The sequence below is a fragment of the Manis pentadactyla genome, chromosome 15 (assembly GCF_030020395.1).
Source record: "Manis pentadactyla isolate mManPen7 chromosome 15, mManPen7.hap1, whole genome shotgun sequence".
NCBI lineage: Eukaryota > Metazoa > Chordata > Mammalia > Pholidota > Manidae > Manis > Manis pentadactyla.
In genome coordinates, this window is record NC_080033.1 from 67,862,932 (window position 1) to 67,875,876 (window position 12,945).

Below are 12,945 nucleotides of genomic sequence, written 5' to 3' on the forward strand. Positions count from 1 at the left end.
GTTTGCCCTTTGGGCAGGTCACTTAAATCATGGGAGTTCTGTTTCTCCTCATATGAGACAAGGCTACGATACCCACCGTCCATGTTTGGGGAGGCTAAGATGAAATCACCTTGCCGACCATGCCGGGCACATAGCAAGTGCGCCGTCAGCGTCCCCTGCTTGCTTCTCCTTCCCGGCCCAAATCAACCTACAAAGGTGTTAAGTGGCTGTAAAGATTTCTTGCATGAGAAAGTGACACAGGCTCGCACTTATTTGAATGTTGAAGGTATCTTTTATTCCTGCAGTTGACACCCTTTCAAAGAGTGAAAGTTACTGTCTATGTAAATGTGATTTAACCACTATACCACTGCACTTGTAAAGGATGCTAACTCGATTTAACATTGCCCAGGCAAACACTAAAATAAATTTTTTTAAGCAGTAATCCAATCTACCCATCTGCCATTTTCTATGTTCTAATTGGAGAGATGGGAACACATGCTCAGCAATAAATTTAAATATAAGCATCATGAGATCTGGTCTGTTCACAACTGTACATTTAGGGCCTGGAACATCATAGATGCACCATAATTTTTTTGACGAAATAAATATTTCTTGGAGATGTTGTATCATTTATATTGTGCTCAGGTCCCACCAAAGGAGGGAAAAAAGACAAAAAGACATGCAGACCAGCTATTTGTCTATTTTTTCCCTGCTCAAAGCTAAATTTCCCTGAAATCACGTAAGATTGCAGCTGCCAGAATGGGCTCGTTACCTGGGTTGGGGAGTCCAGCTTCCGTGCGCACAAGGCTCCAAAATGTTGGTGAGGAGGACTTCCTCTCCTGAGGAGGGGCCGCGGCAGAGCCTGCTGACCTCATACTATGCAGTGGTCAGTGGAGACCAGGGAGCCCACGGGCGGCCTGGGGAACAGTGTCAGGGGTACGACTGCAGCCGCCTTGGCGTCGCAGGGTTGCAGTACAGATGGAGGCCCCGTGATGCGCCACTCCTCGCCTCTCCCTGATATAAGCACCCGAACCTTATAGTCGATTGTTGGTGTCCATTCATATGCGGCTCCTCCAGTTCCTCTGTCCACATGAAGGGAGTCGAGGTAGGATGGAGCAGTAGGACATTCCCAGTTCTGCTTTCATCACAGCGATGGGCTTTTTGCTGGGGTGCCACACACTACAATCCTGCATTTTTACGGACAGACTTGGAGCACGGCTGACACCGGCTGCCCCAGAGGCCACCAGTCTCAGGCAGCAACAGCATTTGGTTTGATATTTATTGTTTGAGTTCCAACTGCTACGGGTCCGCCAAGCTTAATGAACAGGAGACGATCACTCAGAGAGGGTATGCAATTTTAAAGATCAGAGGCTTTTGAACAAAGGTACAGCCCTGGGAGCATTCCTGGCATGTCACAGGAGACATTGTCATTATTAGCAGCAACAATACAGTTATTATTTTCACACTGGTTTAATTGTTCAACAGACACCAGGGGCCATGTCAGCACAGGTCAGCTGACACAAACGAACGCGTCATTTAGGGTCGTGTTGTGCCTTGCAGCTTCGCACCTATTTTATTTTTCCTGAAATCACTGTGCTAGAGGTCTGTTGTTTGTTCGCGTGGTGTCCCCTTCCCCCTGGGCTCTGAGGTCAGCAGGAGCCAAGCCCTTATCTGACTCATCCAGGTTCTCCGGCTCTAAGCACAGCACCCGTATGCCAGGACAAGCCGTAACTGTGAATTCCATGGAACTGAATGAAGATCAGGAGCTGGTAGACTGGTTAGTCTTCGAGGCATTGTTTTTTCAGGGACCAGAGAGGTGAATCAGGCACAGGCGCTGAGAGAATGTTGTAGCATCATGTGGAGTCAGAGCCCTTTGTGATTGGCTGGCAGAACTAAGCAGTAGGAACAGTGAATAAAACCATGGATTACAGAGTTGTACTGCATGGGTTCAAATCCCACCCCTGCCACTTACCAGCCATATGACTTTGGTCAAAATATGTAATGTCTCAATGCCTCAGTTTCCACATCTGCACAGTGGAGGTAATACCAGTACCTGTCCCATCGTATTTCCCTGAGGATTGACTAAAACAATCTTTGAGAGCATTCTGGCACATGGCAAATCCTCAAACCACATTAACTATTGTTGTATAGTGTTATTATGAATATCTAATGCAGTTAATATCTTCATACTTAGGACTTATAGCAGGCAGGTACGAATGTCGCTTTTGAAGACCCAGAGATGGCTATACCCTTATGCCCCTCCTACTTATCCTCAAAGACACTATTTGGCTTATTCAAAAATATTTACTCATTTTTAAAGACCCTTTTGAGTCCCTTTTGTACAAAAGTAGTTCTACTCCTGCTCTAACAATAATGGCCTAAGGAAAAATCTTATGCTCATCATCTTAAGGTAATTGAAAACCACTGTTGAAATGTGGACCCCAAATGTATCAGAAAATTAATTCAATTCAATTATAAATAATTAGAATCAGCTGTACTTGAAAGTGTGTGAAGTACAGAGATGTAGTTAAACATTTAAGGAATCTGTCCTTATCTTGTTACCATGGCTACAGGTTACTCCAAGAATCAGTGGTTCTATAGTAACAATGAAATTATGTTATTTCCTCTCGATATTGAAATATTCAGCACCTAATTTCCTGTAGCTTCATAATATATCATGTTAATGACCTCAGAGGTAGAAACCAAGGTGATGAGATTGTCTCCATGCTCTAGGGTTATTCCTTTAAACAAAGCAGAGAAAACAGATTGATACTCATTTGACCAGGAAGTACAAGTAAGCTCCTAATGAGAAAGAGATCACAGTGACATCTCATGGGGAGGTGCTAAGTTTAACTCAAGTGGTTAGTGTTACTTACTCATTTGTTGCATGAACAGATTTCTACTGTGAAAAAATTATACTTTCATATGGGTAAAGACTGAGAAGGAATATAATCAAATTCAATTCATTTTCATAAATTGTCAACAGAGACCTATTATGTGATGAGCACATATTAGGTAGGACCTGCACCATGTCCTATCATTTGTCTGTTAAAACTTCTATAGTGTTTTTTTGTATCACCAAACATTCAGAACACAGAATAATGAAGAAGTAAGTGTCCCTGAGGCCTAAAATCTCTATCATTAGTATTAATTTCTCCAAAGTTCCTCATGAAATCCTGGAGACACCAAGAGATTAGAAAGACAGATGCTCTGAAGCCAGCTCATGCCAGCCTGTACCATCTGGTTTGCATCTATTCCCAACTCTGTATTCAGTAGTGCCACTTTAGTGTCTTGAAGTCAGCCATGATGGGTGTATTTACACCATAGAAACAAATGCTATGAATCTCCCTTCTCTTTATGTGTCTGTTTTTCTCCCCCAAGCCTCCTCCACACATACCCATGAGATCGATTTTGCTATAAACTAAGGTTATATAACAGCAGTTTTTGAGCTCTTTTCCAGCCCTCTCATCCTGATTCAAGCCACTATTATCTCTTGCCTGGATTTTTGTCTATAACTTCCTACTTGGTATCCATGTGTCCACTCTTTCTGCCTTCCAATCCAATCTCCAAATGGCAACTGGAGAGATCTTACAAAATTCCAAGTCACGTAAGCACTTTATCATTTGAGTTAAGCAAGGTCACAGGATACAAGACCAATGTACAAAAGTCAATTACTTGCTTATACAATTAAGCATAATACTTAGTATAAATCTAATTGAACATATGTGCTGAAAACTATAAACCTATGATGGAAGAAAGTAAATAATATTTAAATAAATGAATAGATACTCTGTGTTCATAAACTCAATATTGTTAAGACTCAATACTGTTAAGAAGTCAACTTTTCCCACTTGATTTATAGACTCAGTGCAATCCCTATCAAAATCCTAACAAGATATTTTATAGATATTGACATACTGGTCCTAAAATTTATATGAAAAGCTGAAAGACTTAAAATAGCCAACAAAATGCTGAAGGAGAAGAACAAAGTTGGAGGACTCACAGTACCCAATTTCAAGACTTAATGTAAAGTTTGAAGTTAGGTGGTATGAGTAATCAAGACAGTGTAATCAGTACCATGTGGTACTGGCAAAAAGAATGGATTCATCAATCAATGGAACAGAAAAGACAGCTCAGAAATAGACCCAAATAAATATGTGTAACTTGTTCAGTTTTACAAAGGCACAAAGACAAATACAATTCAATAGAGAAAGGATAGTCTTTTGAAAAAATGGTGCTGGAACAATTGGATGTCCATATGCAAAAAATGAAAAAGGAATCTAGGCAAAGACCATAAACCTAAATGAAAAATGAGAAACTAAAACTTCTGGGGAAAAAAAAAAAACAGGAGAAAATCCAGAAAACCTTGGGTTGGATGATGAGCTTCCAGATAGGACACCAACAGCATGATACTGAAAGAAAAAAAAATGATAGGTAGGCTTTATTAAAACCCTCTAATCTTTAAAAGACATTGTTAAATGACTGAAAAGAAAAATCACAGCAGAAATATTTATAAAACACATATCTGATGAAAGACCTGTATCTGAAATATATAAGAATCTTTAAAACTCAAAAAGGAAACAAAACAAAATAAATAATGGGCAAAAGATCTGAGAATAAACCTCACCAAAAAAACTTACATAGGTAGGAAATAAGCATATGAAAAGGCACCCAACATCATTTGTCATAAAGGAAATGCATATTAAAAACAAGTTGCTACTATGGACCTGTAAGAACAATGAAAATAAAGCATCAACAACAAAAGGAATTAATTGCCAATTAATTGCTGGCAAGGATGCAGAGCAACAGGAATTCTCTTTCATTGTCGGTGAAAATGCAAAATAGTACAGCCACGTTGGAAAATAGTTTGGCAGTTTCTTATAAAGCTAAATATAATCTTACCATATGACCGAGTAATTGCATTCCAAAGTATTTGCCCAATAGAGTAGAAAAATGCACGTCCACATAAAACCCTGTACATGAATGTTTATACCAGCTTTATTCACTCATAATCACTAAAAATGAAGTGTTATTATTATTCAATAGGTCAGTAGATGAACTGTGATACATCCATACAATGGAATGCTATTTAGCTGTAAAAAGAAATGTGCTGTTAACCCGGGCAGGACACGAATGAGTTTCAAATGCATATTTCTAAGTGAAAAGAGCCAATTTGCAAATGTACGCTATACAGTTCCATTTCTCTGATATTCCGGGAAAGGCAAAATTACAGAGGCAATAAGATCAGTGCTTGTCAGAGGCCTGGGCGAGGGTGTGTAAGGGTTGAATAGACAAAGCACAGGGGATTTTTTTTTTAATGGAAGAACAATGTGACACACTGTGATTCTGAATGATACAGCAATGGTGGGTACATAACACTATGCAGCCATCAAAACCTCTAGAACTTGACACAGGATCCCAGGATGGAATGCAGGAGGTGGCAAAAGAATGTAACTGTGTTAGAAATAAACAAAGCAACTTCACAGGATGTAGTGGGGGGAAAACTGGTGATGTAAATAACTTCGGAAATCAGTTGAGTTCCTAAGACTAAAAGGAAATGAAACTGTACTTAGTACTGTACTATGGTTGATAAAGTTCTTTCCCATGAGGGTACAAGTTAAAAATTCAGAAACCATTACAAACGTATACCGGACTTGAACAGTTCAGTATATCAGTGGAGGATCGCAGAGTCAGGTTTCTCACTGTTGGAATGGGAGTTTACAAACAAGCAAGGGAAGGAAACTAGAATGTTCCACGTGGTGAAAAGAAAAAGTATTGGAGACCAGTATGAACCACGCCTGGTCTAATGCTCTACTGTCACCATCTTGACATTCTTAATTTTTGAGCAAGAGGCCCTGCATTTTTTATTTTGTGCTGGGTCCCCACAGATTATGTAGCCAGTCCTATATTTAACAAACATGCTCTAAATGTTGACTTCCCTGGGGTTTCAGCTGTGATTCCCTTTTTTCTTACATTCTACCCTCTCTGTGGTCACCCTTGCCCATTTTCATGACTTTCACTTCACCCAAGACCCCGACCACGTGCACATCTTTAGTAATACTCACTTGGGCTCAAGTGATATCCAGACCTGAATTTCCAACTACTTGCTTCATGTTGTCAAGATTTTCTCCAGATCTCTTACTCACCATATCTCCAAATGAGCTCATTATTTATTTTTCCTGGTTCCTCAATCTGCTGATCATCAGGGAAATGCAAATCAAACCCACAGTGAGATAGCACCTCACACCAATCAGAATGGCCACTATCCAAAAGACAAGAAATAACAGGTGTTGCTGAGGATGTGGAGAAAAGGGAACCCTCCTATAGTGTTGATGGGAATGTACATTGCTGCAGCCCCTAGGGAAAACAGTATGGAGCTTCCCCAGAAAACTAAAAAGAGAAATACCATATGGCCCAGTAACTCCATTTCAAGGAATTTACCCAAAGAAAACAAAATCTCTGATTCAAAAGGGTATATGCACCCCTATGTTTATCACCACATTATTTACAATAGCCAAGATACGGAAGCAACCAAAGCATCCATCAATAGCTGAATGGATAAATAAGATGTGGAACATATACACACTGAATATTGTTCAGCCATAAAAAGGAAAGAAATCCCGCCATTTGCAACACCATGGATGAACCTAGAGGGTATTAGACTCAGTGAAATAAGCCAGGTGGAGAAAGAGAAATACATACGATGTCACTTATATGTGGAATCTGAAAACAAATCAAAACAAACAAAACAGCAGTAGACTCATAGACACTGGCACATGACTGGTGGTTACCACGGGGGAGGGTTGTAGTGGGTGGGTGAGGGCAATAAAGAGGCACAGAAATCTCAGTCATAATGTAAGTTGGTTGCAGGATGGAAGTGCAGCATGGAGAATACAGTCAGTGGTTCTGTAACATCTTCCTGTGTTGACAGATAGTAACTGCAGTAGTTGGCTGAGGGTTTAATAATGTGGATAACTGTTGAATCACTGTTTTGTATACTTTAAACCAATATAATACTGTATATCAACTATACTTCAATAAAAAAATACACCAAAAAATAACTTATATACATAAAAATCCTGAATCAAGCAAGTGAAAAGATAAATCTCAAAACACCTTGAAACCTTTTGCCTCCCTTTCCCACATTCAACTATCACCAGGTCTTGCTAATTACATCTGAGATTCTCCGCATCTGTTCCTAATACCCGTCTCCACTGTACCCCATTATCTCCTCTCGGGACCACAAAGGAGAAATCCTCTACCTCCTGTCCTTCTCTGTTCTGATCCAACTATTGTCAAAATTCCCTCCAGAGCAGTTTAAAAAAACTCAGATTGGATAATACCAGTCTCCTGCTTACCATCTTCAATAGGCTGAAACTAACTAAGGAAGACCTTTAAACTCCTTAGTGACCCAGTGACCTCTCAGTCTCACCTGGGCACCCTCCCTTCCTGCCGTCCCAATTTCCAGCCCCCCAACCCCTGTCCTGCCAGGATCTGATTCCACAATTTCATATGCGCTCTCCACCTGGGAGGCTGCCGCACCCCCTACGTGCTGCATCCCTCTTCTCTGCTTGGCCTCCCCTGAAGGCCCAGGGGCAGGGCTCTTTATGAAAAGCCTCGGTGCCCAGCTGATCTCCTGCGCTTCCAGCCTTGTTCCCCTCTGACCCATTTTCTGCCCAGCAGCCAGGTGGAGCTCTCCAGGCCGCAGATCCGGCCCGATCACTCCCCTCCTCACGTCATGAGTGGCTCCCTGCTTCCCGCAGGACAAACACCCAGCTCTCCGTGGGCGTGTAAAGCCCTCACTCGCTCATCGCCCCTGCCGCAGTCCCTCTCCCCTCTCCTCTCCCTCTTTGCCTGCCGTCCTTCTCTCCGCTACCCTCTCACCCCCTCCCACCTATCTAGCCCCGTCTCCATGCTCTGCCCCCTTCCCCATCTCCTTCCCGCGCTGCACGCCTTTGTCCCCCGTTCTGAGTCCTCACCGATACCGCGAAACCCTTCGGTCCTCCGGTGACCCCACTTTCACCTGCAACTCCAGATGTGCCTCAGGCTCACGTGCTGACTCACGCCTATGACCAGGACTCACTCCTGCCTATGTCTCATGGAAACAGACCTCAGCTTAGATACCACTTCTTCCAGGAAGCCGTATCTGCACCGCTCAGTCCTGTTCAGGCATCTGTCTTTACAGAGCTGCTTCTATCCCATATAACAGCTTTTGTGAATTAGAAAAAATTCCCCTTCTTGGAAGACAGACCTTCAGGGCAGGACAGATGCTTGGTGAGGAACAGTTAGGCTGGAATTCAGCCTTCCCTTCCCAACTGCCTGTGAAGCAACCTGCAAAGCTGGCCCTGCCCCCTGACCATTCCCACTATAGCCTGAACTCTCCCGTCACAGCACTTAGCATACTGTGTGTGTCTTTATGATCCGCCCCTGACCTCCACTAGATTATAAATCCCACCGGTTTTTTACATTCCCTGTGTGTTTCCAGCACTTATGCTAAATTATCTCTGAATAAATTAATGAATTAATGAATGAACAAATGAACCTCCTGTTGAATGAATGAAGCAGTACAGAAATGAATGCAAAACCCTCTTTTTATAAAATGTTTTACCAACTCTACCAGGAAATAACATCTTTTAAATCCTGTAGTATTTTTCATGCAACTCTACTCTTGAAATATCACTTTGGAACTGAACAAATTTCCTTGCTGTTTTACCCCCTGTACTAGAATGGAAGTTTTTCAATATCAGTGCTCATATTGTATTCATCTTTATGCTTAGCATAGCAACAACCACATAATAGATGTGCAAATTTTGTTTGAAATAAAGTGAAATCAGTCTTATTCCCATACCAGTAAAACTTACTCTCCTATGTTGCCCAGATACTTATCAAGCACTACTTTATTCCTGATATTTAGAAAGAGGAGCAAGGAACAGAATATTCCTGTAGGAAGCTCGCAGTCCCAGCAAGAGACAGACACATCACTGAACAATGGCGTATGATTTCTATGACCAAAGTGTGACCCACGGACCAACTATATTAGGATCATCTGGATGCCTCAACAAAGGTCCCCAGACTGAAGGAATTAAAATCTTTCAATGGAACAGTGAACTGAAGTCTGCCATCTCTGTCCCGCTTCCCTTCATTCCCATCTCAGTCCCTCAGTCACTCTCCCTGTACCAGGGCACAGAACCCTGTAAAGTGCAGCTACGGGGTAATGGCCATCCTTGCCTGCACCTGAAAACTGATTTTTCTAACATGGAGCATATAAAGCGAAGTGAAATTTGAGCAAGAAATCCCAGGGAGTATTTTCTAAGAGGTGCTGATATGTTGCAAGGAAGCAACTGCTCTTTTTTCCAGGATGGGCTTAGAAAATTAAAAACTCAAACAAGTCTACAGGAAACAAAATCAGTAAGAAGCTTTTTGAAAAGCAAACAAAAAAAGATCTGTGGTTCAGTCTACAGCCACTGATTTTTGGAAACCCCGTCCTTCCTAAGGAAAACTAGACAAAAAAGAGGTTAAGTCCCTCTGTAAATGTGCATGAGAAGGAAGAATATCATTTGTGATTACACTGTTAGGAGAAACACCCATAACTGCAGAACATTCTTGCCACATCTTTCTGAAATTTCTATTTGATGTCCTATAGACCAAAAATGACTTTGTGAAATAGTGTTATCTTGCAAACCACCTAAATGAAGTGCAATAAGAAAGTCATTAAATAAATGATGGGGTGGCTATGATGGGCTATTAGGCAGTCATTAAGAATCATGGTTCTACATAATTCTTAAACATATAAGAAAATGCACAAAAAAATTATTTAAGGAAAACATAGGTTACAAAACACTATTATTTTCCTCTATTGTTCCAGTTTTATTTTTAAAAATTATGTCTATAAACCAAAATGGTAATGGTAGGATTTCAAATGGGCTAATAGTTAAAGGTGATTCCTTTTAAACTTCCTACTTTAACTATTACTATATTTATCCAAATTCTCTATAATGACCATGCATTATTTTTAGGGTAGCTATTTAATTGACTGTCCCATCTGGGACTTCTGAGAATGAATAAGGGATCTCTAGGAACAATGTCACCAGGACCACAGCCAAAGTTCAGACTGTTTTGGATCAACATGATATATTTTTTATGGATTGAAGATTGAAAATTCATGTGTTGAAGTCCTAACCCTTAGTACCTCAAAATTTGAGCTCATTTGGAAATAAAATAATTTCAGATTGATTAGAATGAGGTCATACTGGAATACGATGGGCTTCTAATCTAATATAAACAAATTCCTTATAAAAAGGAGACATTTGGACACAGATAAACACACAGGGAGAATAGTAGGTGAACATGGAGGCAGAGATCTGGGTGATACATCTACAAGCCAAGGAACCTCAGAAATTTCCAGAAAGCACCAGAACTCAGTGGGGAGGCATAGAACAGAAACTCCTCAGAGCCTCTGAAACCAGCCCTGTCATCACCTCGATCAGAACTATGAGACAGTACATTTCTGCTGTTGAGACCATGTAGTGCATGGTACTTTTTTATGGTAGCCCAAGAAATCTAACATGAATGTTATTGTTGTTACTTTTTGTTTGGAAAACAAGAATAATTCCAGGGCAGGTAGAGTAGAGCAAAGCTCCATTCAGCACAAGAAGTTTGTTCATTGAATTAATACTCTGAAAAATTGTATTGTTATTTGAAATTACTTCTTCTCTGTGTCTGGCCCTTCCAAAGGAAGCCCTAAACTGGTGATATGAGGCTTGAACGTGTGACTTGTCTCAGCCAGTGGGAGTGGAAGTCACAGGTGCCCTTAGAAGTGGGAGCTTGGAAGCCCATGCTACGGTTCTGACCTCTTTGGCCGTTGCCATGAGACTCACATAACCTGGAGGGGAGCCGTTTCTTTAACCTGAATCTTGAAATGCAGAGGACCTGGAGCTGAGCTGAAAATAATCTACAATGGACCTTATATTTCTAATATGAGATAGAAATAGATTTTGGCTAATACACATCTCTAAGGTTATGAGAGCATTTATTACTCCAGCAAAATGTAGCCAAATTTGACTAATAAAACATTTTACTGAGCAACTATCAGGTAGCATACTGGGGATGAAATAATAAATGTAACACAGATCCTACCAGCCAGGAGCTAACATTAAATGCGTATCATTTGCCTTTAAAATATGAAGATTTTGGCCTCAAGTATGTTCTACTTTATTTTATAACACCTGCATACATGTTAAACCATGTTATTTCAATTCATGTTTCTATAGAAAAAAATTTTAAATGCCCTCCTATTCAAAGTGGGTCTTGAAATCTTGAACTACATGTACAGATACAAAGTTTGCCCATTAAAATTTTATGGTTTAGGGAAAGAAACTCCTGTGAAAAATAAACCTAAGTTATTGATTCAGTTATTTAATTCTCATTTGGAAAATGGGATGTTCAGACACTATTGGACATTGTATTAAGGGGTAAAAACCACTTCTGTGGAAGCAGTCACGTTTCTCTCATTTACTGTTAAAGAATATTAATTTCCAGGAACACGCTTTCATGGCAACCAAACAAGTTGTCAAGGACAAGTCATCCCTCACTGAGGAATGTTGTAAAGCAACAGGTTGTATAAGGAACAGATGGAGGAGAGACACAGCTCAAGTGGAGGTCTGGGTGGAGGCAGAAGGGCTTTGTGTTCTAAAGTCAGCATCATAAAGCAAAAATTGCATGGTGTCAAAATTATCCTCGGAAGTGCCTTACATGGCACTGAAATTGCCCAGGCCCGAGCCTTTAGAAGTTCAAAAGCCAAGAGTTAATGTCTTTTTTCCTCCAGGGCAGTGAAAGCCAAGGTCTAATTCGAAAGAGGCAAAGGACAATGGGGAAAATAGAGTCTCCATGTTTCCCGGTTCCTTTCTTGTTCTTCCGTCCGTCTCCAGGGGGCCTCTCCCTCAGTCCCCTTTCTCCTGCTCTCTACCCCCAACAGCAGCATGTAGCTGATGTCCAATGAGTCACATGTGCACAGTACACAACTTCAGTCCTTAGTACAGTTTTAAAATGTTAAAGAAAATGTACCCTGTCTTGGGCTAGATGCTGAGGAAAGAAAGGCGGTAAGTAAACAAAAACAGTACCAGAAGGATACCTCAAAGGAGTGGGGAAGACTGAAATGCAAACAGGAAATATGAGGGTGCTGTGATCTAGGCAGAGATACATTGCACCTGAGTTAGACAGGGAACACTATTTAAGGCTCCTGCAGTAGAGGAGAGAGATCGAGCTTATCCTCACTTAAACAGCAGGCAGGAAGGTTTCTGTGTCCTGGGGTCAGCCAGTAGAAAAGTACTGGAGGACGTTAAGGAGCAGGTTGGTCAGTGGGATCGTGCCATCTGTGTTTGTTAAATGGCACTTACCAGAGGTAGGCTCCAAGCCCCCCTGGATACACACACACAAACGCACACAAACACGTACACAGTGACGGAGACAGGAGCACTATCTCCTTCAGTGATTCCGTTCCAAGGGAAGGAAATACGGGTCCTTGAGAAAGACATTCCTGGGGGTAAAACTGGCAGAAGCTGGGAGAAGATATGCATTTCAAGGGGCAGAGGAGGTATTAACATCTTCTAAAGTAAATTATTTAAAACAAGGTGGGGTCAGAGACCCATAGTTAGGAAGAAACCCATCTAAAATTCAGCCCAACTGAGGGAAACATTAAGGCTATCTTAGAGGAAGCACAAGATGCTATAAACAGTAGTTCTTAAACCTTGGCTGTACTTTGGGATCATCTGAGCTTTCAAAATTCCCAATATCCAAGACGTATCTTAAACACAACTTAATACCAATGACAGGCAAACCTCTGGGGTGGACTAGAGCAGCAGCATATCTTAAGTCTCCCCACGTGGGTCAGTGTGACACTGAGGCTGGGACCAGGGGCCACAGGTGTGAAGAAGAGAGTCTGATGTGAATCCGAAGGCTGGTGGGAAT

At 41.3% G+C, this 12,945-nt stretch overlaps 1 protein-coding gene across 4 annotated transcripts in view; it reads left to right on the forward strand.

The window, feature by feature from the left end:
* Positions 1-12,945, forward strand: part of CDH13 (cadherin 13) — a 1,152,846-nt gene that overhangs the window by 660,350 nt on the left and 479,551 nt on the right. The window contains exon 5 of one of the 4 annotated variants that reach the window (XM_057493263.1): positions 8,894-9,240. The exons of the other annotated variants lie outside the window; for them this stretch is intronic. Within the exon in view, the coding sequence (XP_057349246.1) occupies positions 8,894-8,998 (105 nt within the window). The 3' untranslated portion in view covers positions 8,999-9,240. Of the gene's footprint in view, positions 1-8,893; positions 9,241-12,945 lie in introns of those variants that run through there. 4 annotated transcript variants of the gene reach the window in all.